At 42.7% G+C, this 24,265-nt stretch overlaps 1 protein-coding gene and 1 long non-coding RNA gene across 2 annotated transcripts; one reads left to right on the top strand and one right to left on the bottom strand.

The window, feature by feature from the left end:
• The first annotated feature begins 5,167 nt into the window (after positions 1–5,167).
• Positions 5,168–12,172, top strand: LOC140698931 (uncharacterized). The gene is made up of 3 exons (XR_012076942.1): positions 5,168–5,313; positions 11,003–11,233; positions 12,106–12,172. It is a non-coding gene; the product is annotated as an uncharacterized lncRNA (long non-coding RNA).
• Positions 12,173–14,593: 2,421 nt separating this feature from the next.
• Positions 14,594–24,251, bottom strand: CWC15 (CWC15 spliceosome associated protein homolog). The gene is made up of 7 exons (XM_006206719.4): positions 24,110–24,251; positions 22,784–22,922; positions 22,080–22,192; positions 21,404–21,492; positions 20,115–20,228; positions 16,705–16,823; positions 14,594–14,766 (listed from the first exon to the last, which is right to left on the bottom strand). The coding sequence occupies exons 2-7, from the start codon at positions 22,912–22,914 to the stop codon at positions 14,637–14,639; spliced, it is 696 nt and encodes a 231-aa protein (XP_006206781.1). The 5' UTR covers positions 22,915–22,922; positions 24,110–24,251; the 3' UTR covers positions 14,594–14,636.
• Between the last annotated feature and the right edge of the window lie 14 nt (positions 24,252–24,265).

Below are 24,265 nucleotides of genomic sequence, written 5' to 3'. Positions count from 1 at the left end.
CTCCGAATAAGCACTACAATTGCACCTCCAGGGACTGTGAAGGAGAGAGAGAAGGAAAGGAGAAAAGCTGAGCCAGCGCCCCTTTCCCACCGGCCCGGAGTAGACCACCAGGCTCTCACTAATACCCCAGTGCTCCGGATCCTCCAGTGCATCACCTGGGGTCACACAGCCCGGAAGGGGCAGAGACAGTATCCAAGCCATCCATTTGAATAAGAACAGGCACTTACCACTCTACCAAAAGATATGCTTGTGCTGTGCACTCCAATTTCAGGCCCAGCTTAAGTCATCCTAAAAATGTGGCTTCACTTGAGAAAAGCAAATTGAGATTAATGGCGAACTCAGGTGAGGAAAGCAATGGGGTTCTGGGGCGATGGAGTTATTTCTGTATCTCTCCGAGTGTGTGACTCATAATCATATCAGTCTGACTGCCTCTCAGACCCCAGTTCTCGGAGCTGAGAGAATTAGAACGGAGGGACGCTTTTTCCTGAAACATTATCTCCACATGAACTATTACTGTTATTAATCTCCCTTCATCCTTTCGCAATGGGAAACCGACAGCCCATGCTTTTCTATCAGGACTAAAGTAGACGAAAGAGGGGGTTGAAAAGATACCCCAGCTTTGCAGGACACAGGCTTTTCTCTCTTTTTCAGGGCAAGAAGTCCCAGGAGAGGAAATGTGCTGTGTAGAAGTAGCCAGCACAGGGGCAGGGTGGGCTGGCAACCTCCATGCTCCTTTCTGAGTTCCCGTTTGGGTGTCAGGGGCAGCGGGCTGGGTGGACTCCTGCCCTCCTGGGAGCACATACTTGGCATCACGTGCTTGACAAGGGAGGTACCATTGCACCTAATACTAATGAGGTTGGCAGCTGAGACTTGCAAAGTACTCGGCGTTTTATTGGATTCCCACATCATCCTGAGGGCAAGTTGTCATCCAGCCTATGTTCCAGTTGAGGAAACCTGGGCGCAGGCCCCAGGGTCTATTACCTTGTGGAAGGTCACCCTGTGAGTGTGCACTCGGGCCAGAACTTGAACCCAAATACACAAAGTCGTGCTCCTCACAACTGGAGACTTGTTGGGGTTCTAGTGAACAAATAAAAGCAACATTTGGGGACCTAAGACTGAAGTAAGCATTGTCCCACAGTCCATCTAATGCAGTAAATAATTACATAGTGTGGACAAAGAACATTGCCTACCAGTTCAGTAACAGAGGGATGCAGTCATCAAGCCATCAGCCACTGCAGCCACCCCTGTGGGTACATCCTGAGGGGCATCAGGAAGGAGAAAAACAGGATACAGGCCCTAGGTGGTTAATTAAGGTGCATATCAAAGGTAGGATTTCAATAAGCCAAGATTCCGCAGCTGCCCAGTAACTTGAGATATCTGTCGTTGTGTGTGCGCGCGCGTGCGTGGGTCTCTGTGTGATTAGCGTTAATCTTTTCATGTTTGACTGGTTTTTTTTTTCCCCAGAAACTCCTATATATTTTGGCTCCTCCCTTACCTCTTTGGAACAGTCCCGCAGAAGTATGTGAGGGGCTGCTATCCCGAGCTATTGTCTCAGTAAGGCCACTGAATGAAACATAATTCTCAACTTTTAGGTTTTGCATTTTTTTTCAGTCGACAATAACTCCTTTTCATGGACCCAGAATATAAAGAGGCCGTTGCAGACAAACAGAAACTCACGCAGGTTGGATTTTTGGTTTTGCTCTGTTGTTTTCTTTTGGTTTTGTTTGTTTGTGCAGGAGAGAAGGTCATGTATGGTTCCTTGCCCTACTCAAGCAATTAAAAATCAAAACTGAGCAACCATTATTTTGTTGAGGCGGGGAGGAAGTGAGAGTAAATAACGCTAAGCTTCGGTGGGAGGCCGGAAGCGCCCAGTCTAGTGCGGGGGAGTGTCCCCATGAGGGCTCTACTACTCCTGAAAAAACACGGCGGGCGGATGGAGGGGGACCTCCTGGTTGCACCTGCGGGGATCTGGGAAGGCTCCTGACAGGTTTAAGCTAGACTAGGAGGAACGGGCAGAAACTGGAAAGACAGTTTGGGAAGAAGGAGGTGGCAGTCGCGGGAGGAGAAACAGTGTGAGTGAGGGCAAGAAGCAGGGAGGATGCCGGAACTTTCGAGAAGCTACCAGAGACCAGCATCGGGGCTGAGTTAAATAGTGGTTATTACTATCTTGAATAGCAAAGTCTGCACCCTGATTTAGGAAGTGAAACTCCATATAAGGTTTGGAATGACCACAAGTGACAGCCATCGACCTCCTCAGACAACTGTTTCTAAGAACAGAATTCTCAGAATCCAAGCCTTCAGGGTTGAAAGGGGTGAAGGGTGTCTCTCCCCGTTCCCAGCCTGCAGCCCTTGAGCCCCCCTCCCCATAACGCCACCTGCCACCGATCAGCCTCCAGCTTGCCCCTCGCCCCTGCCCCAGGGCACCTCTCTGCCCTTTGCTGGCTCTGTGGCTAGAAGATGCTTCTCCCACCGCGCTGATATCTGTGTCTAGGTCCAGGCTCATCAAGGCTCCTTACCCCTCCAACCAACAGCCTTCTTTGTGGATGAATACAGGCCTCCCACCCTCCTAACGAACCCTGAATCTCCTCTTCTCTGGACTAAATGCAGAGTTCTTTGGGCAGCTCCGGTTCACCATGTTTTCTTTTGTTCTACTTGGAAAATGTTCATTTATTTTTCCTGACGTGCAGCTTTGCACTTGGACATCCTGCCGCCCCCGCCCTCCCCGAGTTCCTGTGTGCGCTTCTCTGGGCACTGGGAACACAGGAGATAGACAACCTGCTGATGGGAGAGGCGGGGGCGGGGTCAGGAGGCAACTCGGGTTTATGGATTATTTACCAAGCTGACCAGGCCGTATGCAAAGAGCTTTACCCACATTTATCCTTGGGATCATTATCCCCATTTTGCTGATCAGCAAACTGAAGCTCAGGGAAATGACCCCACAAAAGTCAAGTAAGTGGTGGGGCTGTGATTCCAACTGTCACCAGAGAGTAAGTTCTTGTCTTTCAGCAGGAAGAATTCAGGGAGGAGACATGGAGGTCAAGAAAGTACAGCAAGGATTTATTAAGCAATAGGTAGTACACTCTCAAGGCAAGAGCGGGCAGACTCAGGTGAGTAGCTGTGCTGAGTTTCTTTGGCAAGCTGGTTGCATAGAGCGTAAAAATAAATGGGCAGAATACTCATTGGAGAGGGAGAGGTTTGGGGTCACGTTCCCTGATTTTCATCCCGGCTCCACCTTCCTGAAGGTGGGAGAGATTTTTGTCCTGATTTAGTCTGGATGGAAAGTCTCATGGCATTGGTGCATGATGGGTACTTCTAATCTGCAAGGCTCGTTTTATTGAAATGAGGGCATAATGAGCAAAAGGTTACATTCTGACACTGGAAATTCCTGCCCTTCCCCACATTTCTTTGTCTGCCTCCAGGACATACGTCACCCCAAAATGTGTGATTTCTTATCAGTCTGAGGGTTCTTGCTTTTCTCTGTCTACACAAGGACCCCCACTGTTCACCAGATGTATAGTTTCCTGCCATTTGGCCTGAGCCCCCCTTTCTCTGGTCATATCTAGCTCCCTGCTGGCTTTGCTAGAACCACCCCTGTCTAACCCCAGACAAGCAGACAGCAGAGTCAGAAGACTAGCACTATGTCTTCAACATCTTTGATTCTCTATTTTTAGGGCAGTGTCTTGCACACAGTAGGTGCTCAGTTTGAAAGCAGTTTTTCAGACGCACTCTCTGAAGGTACTGACTCACTAGTATAAACAAAACATATTCTTGCTGTATTTTCTCCATTTCCTTTTGTCTTTTTCTTTTCTTCTTTCTGCTTCAAAATCACAAACTTCTCCTCATAAGCCATCTTTCACTTTTCCTGGAATGCTGCTGGGCCTTGGTGCTCTTGACCCTCTGACGGCTTATTTAATAATTATGTTCTGTCCTCACATGTTTTATGAGCTTTTGCCAACGACCCCACTGAGGAGATAATGGGAGGATGGATGTAACAGTCGTGTTTGTTCATCAGGGGCTGATAGCAGGGCCTACAGGCTTCGGTGATTTTCAAATGAAAGAAAAACGGAAACTCAAGAGAAACATTTTTTTCCCTGTGATTTAGGTGGCCCCAGTCAAACAGCTCCTTTTCCCCAGCCTGGCCAGGGTCCTGAGGTGCATAACCAGCTCCTGTGGACTCTGGACTGAAGCCCCTTTGGCGCTGGTGACAGCACAGCCAGGACAAGCCCAGCCTGCTCCTTCCTCACACCCACCCCATCCTGCCGCTTACTTGCATCTTGGTCAATAGAAAAGCGGTGAAACGTATCAACTCTGAATGTCACTTTCCTCTGGAGAATCTCAGACTTGGCTTCTCTGTCTAAAGAGCATTTTCTACCTCTAAGTGCAAGCACATTCTCTTTGGCAACTTTATGAATTTCTTTGGCAGCTTTATGAACTTGCCCTGGCTCCTAAATTAAGAATTCTCTTCCTCCAGAAAAGAGAGAAGAAAGGAAGGAAGTGTAAGGGGAAGAGGGAGATGAAGTAGCATTTGCTGAACATCTAGGTTTTTTACACACAAGCCTTTTAGATCCTGCAGAAATGGACATTCTCGGTGTACGCACAAATGAAGAAATGGCAGCTCTGCCCAAAGCTGTGATGTTGGTAAGAGGCAGAGGTGGGGAGGGGAGGGTTTCTAGGCTGGAAATGTTTGTTGAGTGTGAGGTGCTGGTGGACTGTGAGGGAACTGGCTCAGCAGACAGTTGGGAACAAAGGGAAAGAGCTTGTGAAATAGACCTGGGGCCAGAGATGGAGTTGGGGGTTAGTGACACAAAGCTGTACCGGGGCTTTCTGGAAGCACATGACCCAGTGGAAGGACTCCTGCTAATCTCTACCCACCTCCACACCACCCACGATCCACAAGCTGCAGAACTTTCAAAACCCCGGGGGGCTGTGTCTCTGTTATCGTACGCGGGTCTTCCCCAGAATGTTAAGGGTGGAGGAGGCAGCTAAGGGCAACAGGCAGGAAGGGCTTCATTGGAGGAGACCATGAAGTGGAAGGGATGATGAGAGGTCATCGCCATGGACACCCCACAGGAAAGGTCCGAGAAGGGCATTCTCATAAATGGAGGCAGCCAGGGAGCGATGAGGCAGTTGGGGTCTGATTCCTTCCCTGTTATCCTGCCCTGTCTGGACTCAGAATGACTTCAGGGCAAGTGTCCAAACCTCTTCAGCAGAGCACTGCTCAAATCCTCTGAGTTTATGACAGCATTGTTCACGGAGGGGGAGAAAACAGCAGAGAAATAGAAAAGAGAAATAAAACAAACAGCCATTCAAAAGGTGACTGTGTCTGTAAAACTATTGTAAACTTTTCCCAGTGGTGTGCTAGCTCTCTGAAAAGATAAAGACTGATATTTGTAGTTTTTGCAAAATTCTTGACTATTTAATAACCAACTCTTGCAAGAGGGAAGTATTCAATACTTGATGATTCCAGAACACCCCTGAGTCTTGCAGAGCCATTAGGAAGAATGAATTAGAATTAGACTAGTCATCTTGGAAATATTTCTACACAATTTCGTTGAGTAAGAATAACAAAGGCGGGGGCAGGGAGGGTATAGCTCAGTGGTAGAGTACATGCTTAGCATGCACGAGGTCCTGGGTTCAATCCCCAGTGCCTCCATTAAATAAATAAATAAACAAACCTAATTATCATTCCCCACCCAAAAAAGAATAACAAAGGCAAGGAATTATGTCATACAATCCCACATATGTAAAACAAATGTGTGCGTGAGATTCTATAAGCATGGAGGAAAACGTAGACAATACACATTAGGCTGCTAACAGGTTCCTTGGTTGGTGCAAATGTGAGAGGAGTAGAAGGAAGAAAAGTGAAAGCAAGAAACAAAGTAGAAGAAAAATACTGGGTCTTTTTATCTTAATTTAAAAAACACACATACTATACGAAATGTAATTATATTTATTTTACATGAAATTACAGATAGGTATCAAAATTTTTTTTCCAGAACAGAAGCAAAGTGAGGCAAAAGCAATATAAATATGGTGGCTGGTGAACAGTATGTATCGACTGACCTAGGGTGAGACTTTAACGCTATCATAATTAAAGGAAATTAAAGGAAATTAAAGGAAAATCTGAATTAAAGAGGAAGAATAGATAAGGCATCAACAAAATTATACAGTAAATTTAAAAATTCTCGTTAGAGACAAATGTGTATTCTGTTTGGGAGATGAGGGGAAGGTAAGCAGGGAAGTACGGAGCAGGCAAGCGGTCATCTGATGGATGCTGATCTTGTGATCACAGTGGACGACCAGGCAGCAGGTGGATCCACACACAGATGGTTGCTCTCCTAGAGTAACAGTAAAACAAACCCTGGTTTTCCCTGCCCCCAAAGTGGCCAAGGAGTCACCCTTGGGACGGAGAGGAGGAATCCCACCACCCAGACTGGACAAACTTTCCAGGAAATAACTTTACAACACTTTCAAATGAACTATAACATTGTTTAAAAATACACCTGTGGCATGCTTCGCATGCATGAGGTCCTGGGTTCAATCCGTGGTACCGCCATAAAAAATAAACAAAAAATACATCTGTGGATATGAAAAATCAATCCACATGTCACAGAATCACTAAATTCAAGAGCTGCACTTTATGGAACAAATCACTTAGATCCCTTCATTATGGTCCAAGCGAGACAATGCAGCAGTAATAAAATTTTACCCGCGACATTAGAGCACTCTCCCAAGGTCAGAAACACCCATCTGCGAAACTGGGGCTTCTCTTTGAACCTAGAATCCCTGCACAAGATGTCGTTAGTCTAGCTCTGGCCAAGCTGCCCTGGGGTTTAACCCATAAATCAGCTTGAAGAATGTGTCAGCGTGGGTTAAAAATACATTCAGACCCTGTAGGGTTTCCTAACATGATAAGGCACGTTATCCTCGCTGTTGTGAAAATATGGTGTAAGTACCAGAGCCGCTTCAGTCACAGGAGGAAGAAGCAGAGAGCTGAGTTTGGTTTCCCGCCTCGCCGAAGACAGCCACATCATCTCCCCTGGGGTCTGGGGCGTCCCTCCTCCCTGCCCTTTCCTGGGGAGCAGTTGGTGAAGCCGTGACAGTGTGCCACCTTCCGGATCACAGAGAGGCAGTCGGGATGGCAAAAGCTTCGTTCACTGAGGCAATCTGGAATAGGCTGAAGAAAAAAGATTGTGTTTGTGTATGTGTGTGTGTGTGAGAGAGAAAGAGTGTCTGTGTGTCCCTATGAGTATGTGTTTGACTTTCAATGCTTTGTATTGTAACTGCTTTGAGCACAGACAAGCCTATGAGCACCTGCGCTGATACCTACACCAAACACACAGCATTCAGTATAGAAAAAAACGACTGTATGTGTAACCTATGATACGGGGAACTTTGAATGCATAATGTCAAGTTTCTCCTTTCTAGAGGGAACTACACAGTCTACTGGGGAACCAAAGGCACAAATGAACATTTATAAGAGACAGGCTACATGTGTTAATCTATGTGTAGTATGTGAACCGATGACATCTGTTTCTCAGCATAAAGAAAGCTGAGGAGAAAAACAAAATGTTGATGACCCCACTTCATTTTGACATTCAATAATTTATTCAAGAGATGCCCTGGTTTAAAAATAATGACCAAGCACATTTCTTTCCTCTCCTGTACAAGTAACCCAAGGGAGATTCGAAAAATATTGCATGTCTAAATCCAGAACTGAAAGAAAATTGAGTCGACTCAGATTGAGTTTCTTCAACCTGCAGAACAGGAGCTGGAAATAGAAACTAAATTGAATTGTGGTTAAAAAAAAAGATTATATATATATATATATATATATGTTTTTGCATGCCTGAGACTGTGACTTGAGAATTTTACCCATTATACATAGGGCAGGAATTATGTTTAAGCAGATATTGTAGATAGATAATTAATAGTACAATATTTAATGTTAATATGATATTGATGAAAAAGATACTGTAAGTCTAAGACAGAAACAGAATAATGCAGTGGTTCTCAAATTAGGATAAAGATTGGTAACAACTGGAGAGCTTTAAAAAATATGGATGCCTGGATCCTATCCCCTAAAATTTTTATTTAAATGGGTGGGACATGGACACATCAGGGTTGTTCAAAGGTCCCAGGAAGTTCTAATGTGCAGCCACAGTTAAGAACCACTTGGATAAAGAGAAGGGAGGTCCAGAGAATAAAAGAAATTTTGCAAATTTAAAATATGATTTCTAAAACTAAGCAAAAAAATCACTGAAATAATTGAAATGGAAGCAGTTAGAAAACGCCCTAGAAAGCAGAACAAAGACAGAGACCAAAATATGAGGAAAAAAGTAAATGAGAGTGGTTTAGCCTACCAAGCAATTGGAGTTCTGAGCTGAGAGAACAGAGGAAATGGAGGAGAGACATTTTCAGAAGGATGAGAAATTTTACTATCACCAGAGGCCATGAATCACCAGAGGACTCGCTGAGAATCAAACATAACGAATAGTAATGGACTCAGAGCTGGCTACATCATTGTGAAATTTTGGCACAGCAAGAAAAAGAGAACGTCCCAAGAGATGGTATATATATATATATATATATAAAGGAATATGAAAATGATTGGCATCAGAGTTCTTAAGAGCAATACTGAAATTTGGAAGAAAATGAAAGTGTTTTAATTTTAAGAGAAGTTTGTTTTAAACCATACTCAGGAAAACTATGAATTAAATATGTGGGGGGGGGGGGCGGGGGAGGGTGAATAAAGCCAGATGTAGACATAGAGGACTCAGATACGTTACCCCTCATTCATCCCTTCCTAGGAAGTTATTTCCTGAAAAAAGGAACAAATCAAGAAGGAGGAAGACATGGGACACTGAAAATTAGGGATGCTACATGGGAGAGTATTAAAAGCCATCCTGGAATTACACTCATGCTGGGACCCCTATTGCATCTGGAGTGTTCCAGGAAAGAGCTCGGCTGCTGATCTCATATAATGGAATATTTTTTTTTAAATGAAGATAAATGAAGACACTAGAGAGGAAAAGAAAGACAGTCAGAAATTCTAAGGAAATAGAAGAGCTGACTAAGAAAGGAAATTTATCATAATACTGACATGTAGAATTCTTTGATCTACAAAGTCTTTTTATGTAACCAATTGATGTTTTTTAAAAAATGTTTTCCGCTGATACCATGCTTAGAAAGGCCATCCCAACTCAATATTAAACACGTACTTACCTGTCTTTTTCTCTAGTGCACTTATTATTTTTCTTTAAATCTTTAAACCACATGAAATATATCCTGGAGGACTCGTGGGGGAACAGCTCTGTGCTGGCACCCAGGAGGGACCTTGCATGCATCTTCGTTGGCCACCTAGGCAGGACTTGAATGCAGCTGATCTGAATCCTGGCAGAAAGCCTTGGGAGCCTCCTGGAATATGGGAACATGCGAGGCTTGCGAGGAGCTGCTAAAAGGCTATTTCTCACTCACTTGCTTCTCTGTCCCCTAAGGGGGAATGCAGAGATGGCTTCCCATGGCCAGGTTCTGATGAGGTCTGAGGCTTTCTGTCTCGCCTCCCTTAGGGCACAGCTGGAAGCTCTGAAGCGTAGCTGCAGCTGACACTGGCTTCTGTGCACCAGGGTGTCCTGTCATTGGCGCTGCTGTCACCTGGTCCTTTTTGTTTTGCAGTTGCCCTGCTCAAGGGCCATAGGAAGCTAGCACCCTTGGTTACTTCCTTCCACGGACTATGAAAGTACTCAAATATCTAAATCTAAAAAAGAGCTTCTTTCTTTACTGGCTGAATCTTTCAGTCTTCCTCTGGCCTCGTGGCTTGACACTAGCAATTGATTTTCTACCAAGTGGTCAATAAACTTTCCTGACACACTTTACCGAATAGTTCATTCTTTCCCTATTGATTTTACTGTTGTTTCTTTTTAAAAATTTTCTTATCTGTGAAATTATTTCACATATTTGCATTTGTGTCTGGACTGTGTTTATTTTACCCCAGTCTGTGGTATTTTGGGTTTTTTTTGTTTTGTTATTTAATGGAAGTACTGGGGATTGAACCCAGGACCTCGTGCATGCTGAGCGCATACTCTACCACTGAACTATTACCCTCTCCCTTGGATTTTTTATTGTGTTCCATCCCCTCCATCTCTCCATTCTGTTGCCAGCACCATGCTCATTTTTGTATATTTCTAATGCATTGTTTAATTGGTGGGTAAAACCCCTCTCATTATTCCTTGCCAGATTTTTTTCTGGATATTCTTACAGATTTATTTTAATAGGAAATTCTACAGTGATTTGGTCAAAACATTAATTAAAAAAAAAACCCAACCTCCTGAAATGTCATAATAATTTCTTTGGGGTAGGGAACTGGTATCTTTACATTATTGCATCCTCCCAACCAGGAATAGGTATTTCTCTCCATTTATTGTCTTTTTCAATACCCCACAATGAACTATCAGAATTTTCTTCAAAGAGATTCTGCATATTTCTTATTAAGTTTATGACTATGTATTTTACATTTTCTATAAGTATCTTGAGTGGGATCACGTTCCATCGTATTTCTTAAATGGGGCTTGCTTGTTGAAGGCTTTAAACAGCGAAATCACAAGTTAGCTGTTCTTCCAGGGATGGTGGGAGGGCGTGGCCTGGTGGGAGGGTGTGGCCTGGCAGGAGGCCCGGAACCCGGTTAGGAATCACAGGTCTGTTGGGCCCGCTGCCCCCTGGGAACATGCTTTGATGCTCTGTGAGCTTTGCCACTCTGTCATCCTACTTTCTCCTCGTCCGCAGCTTTTTCTTCCCTTGTGGCTCCTCTGAGGTAGGCACTTCCAGAGAGTGACTGCCCAGTGCTCATTTAACCCACACTCTGGAAATCGGCTTCTGAGGTCAAGAATTAGACTTTCAAGGAGGTACGAGTATTGAGGAAATTTCGGGATGGAATCAGAACACTTCCCTCTGAAAAAGTCACAAGGTTATTAAAGTCCCCACTCCTTTTCCCCTCCGTCCTCAGACTTCAGTACAGAGACGGCATCTCCCAGGAAGCTGCTTCCAATGAGCCTGGGGCCATTAGGAGACATTTCTCTGCCTGTTTCTCCAAAGGAAGGCCGTTCGAAAATGTGGTGAGATGAAGAGATGACCCTGGAGAGGGAGCCTGGAAGAGGCCTCTCCTGAGAGTGTGAGCACGACTGCTTTCTTCCTCCTCCTGTCCCCTCTCGTACAGCGCCTCTGAGAACGAGGCCAGGTGAGAACAGGACATGTTAGAAAATGAAAATGAGAAACTCTGAAAGGAACTTCTGTATAAAAATTCCAGGAGCTAGGATATGTGTAGGGGGCCCCGGGGAGTGTGATTTAGAGAAAGGTGTGAGTGCTGCGTCCCAGTGACACCAGCACAGACGAAATGGCACCCTGCCTTTATTGAAAGACAGCTCCCAGGCTCGTCCTGTTTCTTCCGTGCTCCTTGGACCTTGGCCCAGAGAAGAGGGGTTTGGGGCCAGTATCCCAGCCCTCAGAGGCTCCAGCTGAGCTCCTCTGCCTTTCACTTGCTCCACCCTCACCCCCAGGAGTGGTTCAAGCCAATTAGTCCTAAGAAGGTGTCTCAGAGATAGGACAGGCCCCCTACTGCTCCCTGCTGCTGGTGCTTCCAAGTACCCAGCAGGAAACTGACCCAGCAGGGCCTACCCCTGGCAGGACTCCCGGGCCTCTGCTTTCTAGGTCCCAGCTCTTCCGCACATGCCTGGTGGGTGCCTATGCCCAGGCCTGCACTGGGTGGGCAGAGGGCAGCCCTTGTTAGATGTCCAGCATGGTGCCAGATCCTGAGGGGAGACCCAGGTATTACCCCTGAGACTGGAGTTACAGCTGTCAAGTCTCAGTTTCTAGATTTTGTCTACCATGTGAGTATCTGAGTATCTCAATCCATGTTGGTACTGGAGGTTGTACTGTCAATGCCTCCCTGTTCTTGTCCACATTTGTACTAGGTAACCTGGTCCCTGCCCACTGCACCAGCTTTGTCTCAGGACACAGAGGCTCTGTTAGCCAGTGGGCCTATAAGATCATGAAGATTCCTTTCCAGGGAAGCCGGGAGCAGAAATGAATGAACAACCTCTAATCTTGCAGGAATCTAGTCTTGCAGAGGAAGTGGGGCACATGCAGAGAGAAGCAGAGTAAGAGCCGAATGGAAGAAGTACGTTTTAACTATTCTTAAGATAAACTTCTGTTGCACTTTGAGTTTCTGTTACTGGGTTTCTAATCCTAGCAACCAAAACAATCTCTGTCAAGGCCACACCTATCCCCCAACCCAAGCTCTGAGGCGCTAGGGAACTTCTTAATTCAGAACCAGACCTTTATGACCGAACAAAACAACAGGCTTTCAAACTTTTAGGCAGCCCTTGCTGTATGCTAGTAGAGGCAGGTAGAAAGGGAGCATGAATGGAATCCCTACTATGTGCCCACCAAGTACTTAACCCTTATATGAATTCCCACCTAACCCCTTACTCATTACTTTCATGACTGTTGTTTCAAAGGTAAGAAATGTCAGAAAGGCTGTTTAAAACAAAGTCAAGAATAGGCTTCTAATAAAGACACTTGAAAGTCTGAATCCTGGCCTTATCCCCTTAAAGATTTATGACTGCTGGTTTTGAAATCTTACAAACTACTCTTTTCTCGTTTATGGAAAGGGGGAAATAATAACGCCTGCCTTACAGGGAGTGGTGTTGGTTAAACGGATGCAGCACAAGCACACCAGGGAACGTTCACTTTGCCTCAGCAAAAGCCGGGTGACAGCTGGGCGTCACGCCCAGGTCCATCTGGCTGCCATGCCCGGCTCTGGGCACTCGGCACGGGCCCTTGAAGGGATCGGTTCCCTCACTGACCTGTGCAAGATGTTTTGCAAGGAGGGTGTCAGGCATTTTCACTAGGAAGGCTGTTACTGGCTTTATACATCTAGGAGCTGAAATTGGCATTTATGTGTGTGTCCTGAATCTAAGACCAGGAAAAGGGATAAAGAAATCATTGAAATTAGCTTTCCTCTGATTCTTCCTGAACCTATTGGGCTCAAACAAGGAAGGTGAAGGAAGTGGGTTTTGGAGTTAACAGTACACCTAAATCAGGCACCTGGGCATAAAATATGCCTTTCAGACGCTAAGTTTATATTTCTAAGTGCTCTTACTTCTTTCCCTCAAGACTTTAGCCATAATCCCAAGAGCTAGTTTTGCAAATTTAAATGCTTACTTCCATAAGCACATTTTCATGTAGTTTCAAGGCACTCACGTGAGTCCCATGACGTAGTCACATTGACCTACTCAGCCTGAATTTCATTTCCTTAACTTTGAATAGCCCAGTATTTCCTTCCTAAGTGTTGCTATGAACAAAATGGAAAATGAATGTAAAAGCACTCTATAAATTGAGAAGTTGGAAATAAAAATGTTTCAATATTATTTTTTTCAGCATTATTTAAAAAAAAAACACTTGTTAAGGTATTTGAAATTTTGTATAAATAAATAGCTCAGTTGGAAAAAAAAAAGCAGGGTATGAACCTGGTCAAGACCTGGGCTACGTTTGCAGCTCTCCTCCCGACTCAGGTTACATACAACCTGTGTCCAAGCTTCCACTGGAGGTCCTAGAGAAAGGGGTTTAAATAGCCAGTGAAAAATAATGTTACTTTTGCTTTAAAAGCTTTATCTTTAACCTTACCCAGCTCACCATCATTCACAGCTGAGGAATCCTGTGACTGGGTCCCTACCTGTAGAAGGCCCGATTTCAAATTTTCTATCAAAAATGACATCCTTAAAATCACAGGCCAGGTGTAGGAAAACTTTATTTCCCAGCTGTATAGACACCCCCACTTCCCATATACATGTCCTCCAAGATATAAAACGAACAGAATCCTATTTCCAGAAGTTTTATTTCATGTATTGTTTGATGTTAAACTTTCCTAGGCTTTGCACCTAATGTGTGTCAATGTGCAAACTCTACCTCACACAGAGGAACACGGCAGCCGAGTACCTAGAACATGGGTGAATGTCACATGCCTCCTAGGTGTGCTTACAGAGCTCTTGTCCTGGGCCAAGAGAAAAGGAAGGAAGCCCGCAGAAGTGAGAGGTACCCCATGGTCCCTCACACACACACTTGGGGCGCTTCTTGCTTGATGACACTCTTCCATCCCAACATGGTGACTCAAGATGGAATCCCTTTTATCATTTGTCACACTCTTAAAAGACACAGAGAAGACATTATGAATTAACTGACCTTAAATCAATGTTAGAGGAAAGAGGAGAAATTAGTACACAAAGAAATACAATACACAGAAGAAAATATGCAATGTTTCATAAGCTGCATACATTTCAACAAAAAAGCTGCGGACACAGTTTGGTTATTTAGATTATTAAAAATATTTATTACAAGCAGATTCCCTTTCCCATATTCAAAAGAAAACACATGACTGGAAATATTCAGAGATGGAAACTGGGTTAAACCACTTCCCAAGTCCTTATCAAATAAGGTATCAATAAAGAAAAAGATATTTTGGAACTTAGAATTAGGGAAGCCTGCACACAATTTAGATGAGGGGAAAGAGAAAAAACAAACTAACCAAAATAAAGACAGATTGTTTACAATTTACAGCCTTTAATTAAGCACATAAAACTGTACTATTTAATATATTTCTCCATGAACTTTTTGTGAAATTCAGATCGCAGTGTATCATTTACAAATCTTTTGTCTTTCTTCTGATCATCTACACCTTTTGCACAGTTCTTGAAAACAACATCATCATCCCACCTGAAGGAGAGAAAGAAAATAGAAGAGTCTTAAAACGCTTATATCAAGGCAAGAACACTGTGTGAACTGCAAAGCTCAGTCATTACACAGAAAGATGCGCAAAATGTACATCATTTGATGCCACAATTACACCCAAAAGAATAAAGTGTTTCTTAATAGGTTGTTAGCTTGCTTTTTTATAACAGGAAGGGTAATCCCTATCTAGAACCTACACAACAGTCTTATTTCTCCAGGATAAGAAACTTCGGGTTAGGAAGCAGAAATACACCAAGTTTAATTGCATCAGTATTTAATGTCTGCGGGTCTAAGATGAAGAGGCAGCACCTGGTACTACCCTGACTCGTATGAACAGCTCTAGACAATAAAGGGCCAACTGACTGCAGTTCAGCTTACGTGGGTTTAAGGATTTCATACATACTCTTTCATCAGTTAACATCTAGCAGTCATTCACTGCAGTATTTACATTTAGGACAACAAAAGAAGAAGCTATTGCGTGTAACAATTAAGGCTTATATATTGGCCCACATCTATTAACCACGAAGAAAGAGCAGCCGAAGAGCTTAGGGCAGGACTCTGGTTGGAGTCTACTGGTTGGGTTTCATAATGTATAAGCTTAAAAAAAGAAAACCATCCATGGGTGGGCAATAAAATACACGTTTTATAGAAATTACAGATTACTTCAAAATAGCATCTAGCATATAGAAAGAAACCCATGTGTGTCATATACACACCCTCACAAACGTAAGTAAAGTGAAAGCATACATAACGTGTGTTTGTGTGTGGGTGTATGAATGCCAGTAGAAACTACGTGTGGAAAACAAGCCAAGAACGTGGGCATCTTCAAAAACAGTGTTGTAAGCCATCACTGGTGCAGTGCAGACATGTGAAAAGCTGAGCAGAGTGAGGTCAAACGTGACCTGCATATTAAGAGATGTTTCAATCCCCAATTTTATCTGCATCCAAGCGAGGCAGAACAACTGTCTAGTCAATACGAACAGAAATGTACTTTTTTTTTCCCTCTATGCACCCTCTCAACTCACTCCCAAGAGTTTTACCTCTCCTCTTCAACACCAAACGGCTCTTCGCCGGTGCTAACCCCAACGGTCACCTTGAGGAACTCACGTCACTTGCCCTGTCATCAATATCTGACCCAGATAATCACTCCCCTCCTCTTGAAGTGCTTTGTTTGTGTGGCTCCAAGACACTCACTGGCCTTTTTCGGTTCAACCCTTCCTCACTGGCTGCTCTTTCTCAGCCTAGTTTTTTTCATTCAAAGTTCATTTAATCAGTATTTGCTGAGCACCTAGCATGTACCGATTATTGCTACCTACGAATAATGTGGTTTTCCTTCCAGGAGTCTCGATTTTGGTATGTGCTTGGCAGAGGTTGCCTCTATGATTAGCCAATAAAAACCTTGGGCACTGAGTGTCTCATGGTTTTTCTGGGCAGAAACACTGCGCACATGGAAAAGAATGTGCTCTGTGTGACCCCTCGGGGTGGGGGGCGGTCAGAACACAAGGAGGCGCACACGTGGAGGCCCTCAGTGCCACTTCCCTGCATGCTCGGGCTGTGGGTCTTCACTGGGCTACTCATGAGAACAACTGTGTGCTGAGTCCTGAGTCCTTCCACTGAGTCTCCCAGTATGGAGGGTGGTCTTGGGGACCCCTGACACACACACACCTACAGTGTAAGCTTTGTAGGGTCAGAGGCCTGGTGCATTGTTCTGTCTCTAGTATTTAGAGCAGTATCTGGCACATAGCTGGTTATTTTAAGTATATCCTGAAAATAAGTTTCTTTCATTCTCTTTCCAGTATTCCAAAATTTCATAGAGAAGAATATCAGTGGAAAGTGGGAATTAGAAGCTTTACATAATACAGTTTGCTATAAAACTCATACTCTGTATGTATGTATGTGTATATACCCAACTCATTACTGTACCTTCTCTTAACTTTGAAGTTGGCCTGAGGCTGGGATGGGCCAGTGAGGTTAAGGAGAGGGTTTCCACTCAGAATGTTTTCCATTCGAATCCTTTCTTCTTCAGCTTTTTGTTCTTGCTCCTGTCAACGACAGGGGAAGGTTCATACTTACTTACATTAACTCTGGGGTCAGTCTTATTATATAGCTCGTATTTCAAATGACTTAGGATTTTATGAGGGAGATGGGATAAGCATCAAAGTAGCATTGTCTTTTATTTGTTTTTTAAGACACGACAGAAAAGTTCTCACTAATCCAAATAAAATAATCGGGCACTTTCATTATAAATATTTCATGCTTGCCATCATACATTCATACCCCATTTCTGACTTTGAAATTCTTAAGCTGCGTATTTAAATCTATTTTCTTTTCTTGAAATACATACAAAATTATGTAATTATTTATTTCAAGAATACACCAATAAACATATTCTAATTATTTAAGAATGTATTAAACATGAAAAAGACACATTTACCAGTGATTATCGCAATTTTTAAGAAAGGGTTATACATAACCGTGATTAAAAGCAATTTTACTTTGGATTATTAACAATGTAAACCTGCATCTCTAGGACTGGTGACAAGTTACTGTTAACTAAGAATCACCTCCTAAAATAAGACAAACCATTATGTAAAAGATTATATTCAGTTAACATGCATTTCTACTAATGTACCTGAGGTTTATCCATTTTATTCTTATGATTTATTGTTACTGACCTTCTATTTTATGCCTCTCACCTGTCATTAGTCACATGCTTGTCTTCACTTTTATTTCAGCATTAGTCTCTTTAAACTCAAATTACCCTCAGTTTGATTCTTATAAAATATCTAAAATCATTAGCCATAACTTCTAGATCTACCGATTCCATGCTATCTTAAACCAATGATAAATCCCACTTTGCTGTGTTTTGGGGGTGACAGAAAATTGCTGACTTAATAGATTAAGGAAAAAAAGACTTTCTGAAAGTCCATTTAAAGCGAACCTGTGTTAGACCACTTGGAAAAATAACCTGATTTTCTACACAGGTTAAAGATACTTCATTTTAATAATCAAATGTGAACAACAGATTTCATTTTTATGGGGCCAAATAATTGGGAGGTGAGAAGATGCAATTTTCAGGGAAATAAACAGGAAAATTCCTTTAGGTCATTTTCATACCTTAAGCAAACAAAAGTCAGGAGCATCCACCATAGACTAAGAACAGACAGTTTCCTAAAAGCTATTTTCAACAAATTATACTGATGCTGAAGGTAAAAAGGTGTATCTCTGAGATGCTAGAAAAACAGGATATCAAGTATACAACGTATCCAAACTTATGACAAGGTGTGTGATGAAATAAAGTCCGGGCCTTTTGACGTTTGGAATGCTGTCTCCTTCAGGGTTACTGGCTGGCTGCCACACACAGCACTGGGAGAAAAGGTGCCGGTGCCAGCCTTTCCCATATTCAAGCACCAGGTACACTGTTTCATGAACATGGGTATAAGGGCTAGACAGCCTGCAGATTGGTCAAATCCAAACCATCCTGCCCTGTAAATAAAATTTTATTATTATCCAATCACATGCATTTATTTCGGTATTGCCTACAGCTGCTTGTACTACAATTAGCAGAACTGAATAGATAAGACAGAGGCCATATGGCCTGCAAGCCTGAAATGTTTATTATCTGACCCTTTACAGAAAGTTTCCCAGCCCCTGACACACGCTGACTGGTCTGAAAGTGTTTTGGAACGCCTCAAAGATGGGCCATTAGGAAGCCAGAAAGTGAAACAGGGACGAAAGAAATAAAACTGTCATTCCACTCCAAAAAACACCAATATGTTCTTGTACAAAGAAATCAGATGAACCCTGCAAAATTGCTAAGATCTTCTGTCTAAAATGTTTACATTCCCTAAAGGTCAACCAAATGCATTTAAATGTCTCTTTGTGAATCCAGGGCTGTTGGCGAGGCCAAGAACCTTGAATAGAACACCTGCCCTCTTGTGGTGTGCAAGCGGTATCAGGAATGGTCTTACAATTCTTTAGGACTTATGCTCTTCTACGCTAAATTTTGATAAGAAATGGTTTTTTAAAAAATATTCTTCTTCTTCCACTCTGAATTCTGGCAGTCTTCAAAGCCTATCACAAGTCCTACTTCTTTTCTGAATTCTTCCCTGACCCTTCTGACCCCCATGAACTCTACCTCCCTAGGTTCCAAGCATTAACCCACCTCAGGCTTTGCATTCTTTTTAATAACAGAACAATTTCTGGCTCAAATGAAATCTTATACAGAAGCCCCTAAAAAGAGCTGCGCTGTTCTGGTTGAAAGTAGAGGCAGACATACGTACTTGAATGTCTCACAGTGCATCAAATTCAGTATGTTCCAAACAGAAATCATCTCTTTTCTCTCCACTGAAACACGCCACGCTTCCGCATTCCCTGAATTAGCGTCTGATACCATCACCCGGAAACTGCCACATCTAATCACTCACTTTCTCTGGACAATTCTACCTCCTTGATAGGTCTAGCAGCATCTGTTTACTTACTGCCTAACAGGAGTTGGATTTGAGAAAGCTCCTTTATTCCTAAACTCATTACTGCACATGAGAGTTACTGGAACAGCCTCCTAGTCAGTTTTTTCCTTCCACCCACCCTCCACTTCTCGGCCAGAGCAGTCTTTCTAAAATGCATATCCAACCTTACCACCTCCTGCTGAATCCACCAGCTCCAAGTGTCCTTCAGAACAGAGTCCAAACTCCTTCAGCTTTGGTCTACAAACCTCTAGTGCTCAGACCTGGTCTTGCCTCCCAAGTTTTCTCTTTTATTGTTACTACTATGCATAATTCACTAGAAGTTTAAAAGTACCTACTATGGACCCTGTTTACTCCTTCTAACTACCTTTGAGTTAGACTTTCTTTTCTTTCACTGTGTAAGTGCAGAGACTGTGGACTCAGAGAAGCTAGGGAAATTGCCCTCGGTGATACCAAATCTTTTGACAGACAGCCTCAGCAAGTGCCTGGAAACAAGGCTGGGGCAGAAGACAAGGAGAGAGAGAAAGATGGCCTCATTATACCTGGGGGTTCTTTGCAGGTGATGACTACATCTTAATCATCTCTGGTTCTTCTGAAACTTAACGGACCCTGACTAAATGTCTGCTGAACAAATAAGTGAATGAAGAGCAATTTAACAAGTATTATCAAGTGTGTCTGAATTAGCTGGAAGAATTTCCAATATAACCGAAAGACTTAGGGTGTCACAGAAATTACAGGTATATAACTATAACATCGAGACATGGCAAGGACGATTTCTAAGACAAGGTGATGTTACTTGAATTAAAAAAGCTTTTTTCTACTTTTGTTCACATGAGAAAAGGTAAATATTTAACACATTGATTCTACCTTCCTGGCCTGCTCCTCAGCGCGTTCTTTTTTAATTTTTTCCAGCTCTGCGAGAAGGGCTGCAGTGTCATCATCGTCACTCTCCTCTTCGAAGTCTTCATCTTCATCTTCCTCCTAAGACAGAATGGTGATGGCCCAGGAGATTGGAGACAAAACATACATTATTCATTTTTTTCCCCATAAAAATTGCACTTATCAAATCTCTGGAGCATAATTAATTTTCCTAGTCGGACGGTAAATGTATCTAAATATGATTAAAATCAGCAACCAACCAAAATGCAAAACAAAATCCCACAAAAAAAGCTTACAACTCCTTATTAAAATGTCAACCTCTGACGTGGTTTAGACATTATAACAGCAAGTGGTATAATAAAGTACCTTTCAAATGTACAGGTTCAAAAGGGAATTTACATACAAAAATATTCCTAAAGCCAGAAAACGAACACTTTACACTAATACACAGTAAATACTTTGATGCTGGGAGTCAAAATAATTTTATACAGCTCCAAACAACCAGAAGGTTAAGGATAATCAAAAGTACAAAAAAAAAGGGGCTAAATTCTCAGAAGAAAATAATTTCAAATGAATAATCATTAAACCTCACTTAAAATTGGGTTCCCTATCTTTAATTACTGAGTTAATTTTTAATTCAGTCTGTTAACTCTAGAATGGCTAATATATATGCTTAATTAGATATTACCCTTGAAAAGTCACTCAGATTTTTCCTCTGTATATAGAAATCTGCAAATTAATTACAGACTGTGTGGCCCCACTAAACTTTAATGTTTAAAGTTAATGCCAACCATTAAAAACCTTTCACTTGGATCACTTCTTTCTTTGAGCACAGAAAAACACCACTAAGTGCACTGCACACCTGGAAGGGGCACCATCAGCAGCTAAGATGGAAGGGAAGGCCCCTGCGATCGCTGTGGGGGTTGCTATGGATAAGGAGCCCGGTCGGAAGCGTGCCCTCTGGAGGAGGTAACTAGTCAATCTCCATGGCTGAATATAGGGAATTATTCTTTAAGGAAGCATATCTTTTAGTAGATCTCTTCTTTTTTTGGTTCTGCAGAGAGCAAACTTGTTCTTGAAGTTTGATTAACCACAAGATAATGTTTTTTGTTTTAAAATAAACTATAAAGTTTAATACTGAAGTCAGGGCTACAACTGAATAGCAGTAAGTAAAAATAAATACAGAGCTTTTTTTAAAGCCAAAAGAATAAAAAAGTATTTCAGAAAAATGCTAAGTAAATTACTACATAGAGATGAGAGGAGGAAGTAAAACATACATCTGTCAGAGGATCATCTGCATCGAGGTTGGCAGCAGGAATCTGGTCTAAGCGAGGCTTCTTTGACACTGAAGAGGAGGTTGTATGTTCTGGGGAGAAACAAACATTGTTTAGCTTACTGAAACAAATCCTGCATTTCTTCTAATATTTTAGGGACCTATGGGCACAAAGAACTTATGTTTAAAGCATGACAGTAGGGATTATAACCACAGTGCTTGGTAAACAAGTTCTCGGCAAATATTTGTTGAATGAGTTAATGAAAGGATTGATTTTTAAAATGGGAACTGTAGCCTTTATCAGGAAATTTAGGCAATAGTTTACAAATGCTAGAAATAAAAATGGGAGACTTTCACAGACAGAAATGATGGGACCTCAAAAAGTCTGGCTGCTGTAAATAGTCAAAAACTCCTTGATCTGAACTGAAACAGTAACTGCTAAATATCCTCAGATGACCCAGTTCTTTCTAACATAGAAGCATAAGAAGACGGAACTGGAATCAATTTCATCATCATCTCTAATCTAATCCAATCGAATCTAATCATTTAAGAGTGTTGTATCTCACACCAATATTTAAAGGCAAACAAACAAAAACAGTAATCTGTTCCAACTACCACATGAAAGACAAACTATTGTCAACATAATTTTATCCGAGAAATGTCCGGGGTAGTGTTGGTACCTCTGGCTGGACGGTCTCTATTTTTCTCCCTTGCAGCAGCTCTTTCTCTCTCTTCCAACTCTCTCCTGAAGTCACGGTTCCGAACCTCTTCAGGGGCATCCTGAGTGGTCTGTCTAAAGTAGAAACAAACCCGGGCAACAGTGCTTCTAAACAACACATGGCTGTAGTAACGGAAGACAATTCACAAAAAGCAACTTTGTCCTTAGTCCCTGGAGCATCAAGCCCCATTATGGGAACTGGACAAGATCATTACCCTAATCTGAAGGTTACTAACAAGTATCCTGTGATGTTCCAATATTTCAAGAACCCCAAACTGAATCACAAACTTTCCCATAATAAGGCTGCAAACTGATTAAAATATCTTTACTTTTTGCTGTATGTCAACTCAGGGCTTGTTACAGTAACACTTTTAATCTCATATTATTAGTACTGACAGTGCTGGTCCCTCAGAGGTAATGTAATAGTTCTTGTTCCATCTATATATAGAAATTCCTGGTTAACTGGAATTTCTGCTTAAGGAATATCCAGCAGCATTTTACAATCATATAGCATAATTTTAACATTAGATAGACTATTGCATTCTACTATGAAAACAGATTAACTTAAGTGATAATAACCCAAACATGCTACTATCTCAAGAACATGCCATTTAACAGATTTTGGTCTTGCTTTGTGAAACAAGAAAAATGAAAAATGTTCATTACCTATATTTTATCTTTGTATGAGAGGGTAGGTCTCTACTTGAATACTGCTTTGAGAGTTGGCTCAAATCACCTTCTCCTTTTCCTCTCCCACCTCTTGCTGGTTCAAAAGTTGGCCTAGCCGCTGTTGTCATCTTTTATGCTTTGAAGGAAAACAGTGTCAAGTTATTTCCAATACTACAAACTCTCATCTTATAAACTATTAATCAATATCCATTGATTACATCGTGAAATAATTTCCATAGCTCAGTCCCAAAGACTTAGTTAAAATAATCTCAAAAGTTCTCAAGAAAACAAATGATGAGGCTCAGGGTGTTCAAGGAATAAGGCAGAAGTTTAGTACAAACAGTTCTGTCACTAAGATCTGAGTCTGTGTTCCTGTTCTCCTGGCTCTGTGACCTTGGGCAAGCCACCAAGCTCTGCCATCTGTGGAATGGGGATATTCCTCACATAATATTATGAAATTATGGGACCTGACACGTCAAAGCCCTTGTAAAATACAGTACTGCCATGTCGGAGTTAAAAAAAAATCTCAGCTCAACCTTATACCACCAGAACCCTTAAGGTTCCCATTTTATCTAAACTTCACACAGCAGAAAAATAGGCTAGCAACTACAAAAAGAAAAACAAAAACAAAAAATCTAAAAAATTAACTGACAAAGTTACTTTGTGTGCTGAAAAGTGTGCTCTAACCTTCGATGACAGTTACATGGGCAAAGTTCTCCGACAACCTTTTGTTGATTCAAATTTCTCCTGTAGCAGCCAACACAATATAAATCAGATCTTTTGCAAGTTACAATCTAAGGAATGCTCAAAACACAGGAACCCACCCACAGAGGAACAGGATAAACAAAAACCAGGGACCCGATCCTTCTGTTACTTTCGGTTTTGAGCAACTAAAGGATACTGCATAGCAGATGTGGCCACAAAAAAACCCTTTCAAGCGTCGGAAAAGCAAGTGTCTGGGGAAATTGGGGAGACTGGTATACTTGTCAAGATTTTTTTCAAAAAACGGAAAGGGATGTATCCAGACAGGGAGAAACAGGGAGGGACGCCGCCGCCTCCCACACCCCTGGATTATTATCATTTTCGCCTCTGGGGAGATCGCCTTCGGGTAGTCACCCAGAATCCGCTGACTCTTCACCCAGGGTCCACTCGGCGAGGGACGGGGGCGCCCGGACCCTACTTAACGCCGTCTGCAGAGCCGCCTTCACGCTGCACCCTCCGTGGCCGGGCTCCGCCACCCGCCCGCCCGCCTCTCCGGGGCCTCCTCCGCCAGCGCTCGGTTCTCCGCCTCCGCCCGCAACCGCCCTTTTCCGCCCCACTCACAGTCTGCTGTCCTGCCGCTCACGGTGGCGGAGGTCCGATACAGCAGCCACCGGAGATCAGACCCCAGTACGCTTCTTGCGTCCCAGAAACCTCTGCTTCCAGGGCCAAAACCCAAGACCCGGAAGCAAACCCCAAGTTCTTAGGCCGCCCTTCAGA

Source organism: Vicugna pacos, chromosome 10, assembly GCF_048564905.1.
Source record: "Vicugna pacos chromosome 10, VicPac4, whole genome shotgun sequence".
NCBI classification, from domain to species: Eukaryota; Metazoa; Chordata; class Mammalia; order Artiodactyla; family Camelidae; genus Vicugna; species Vicugna pacos.
Note: the sequence above shows the minus strand (reverse complement) of the source record. Positions and strands in the feature narration are given on the sequence as shown.

Excerpts from the sequence above, each read along its gene's own strand:
- CWC15 (XM_006206719.4), bottom strand. The coding sequence starts at position 22,914 with ATGACAACAGCGGCTAGGCCAACTTTTGAACCAGCAAGAGGTGGGAGA. Across the intron at positions 20,229-21,403 it reads CAGATGATCCTCTGACAGAT|GAGGAAGATGAAGATGAAGA; the intron begins GTATGTTTTACT and ends ATTCTGTCTTAG. Across the intron at positions 14,767-16,704 it reads AACTTCAAAGTTAAGAGAAG|GTGGGATGATGATGTTGTTT; the intron begins GTACAGTAATGA and ends TCTCTCCTTCAG.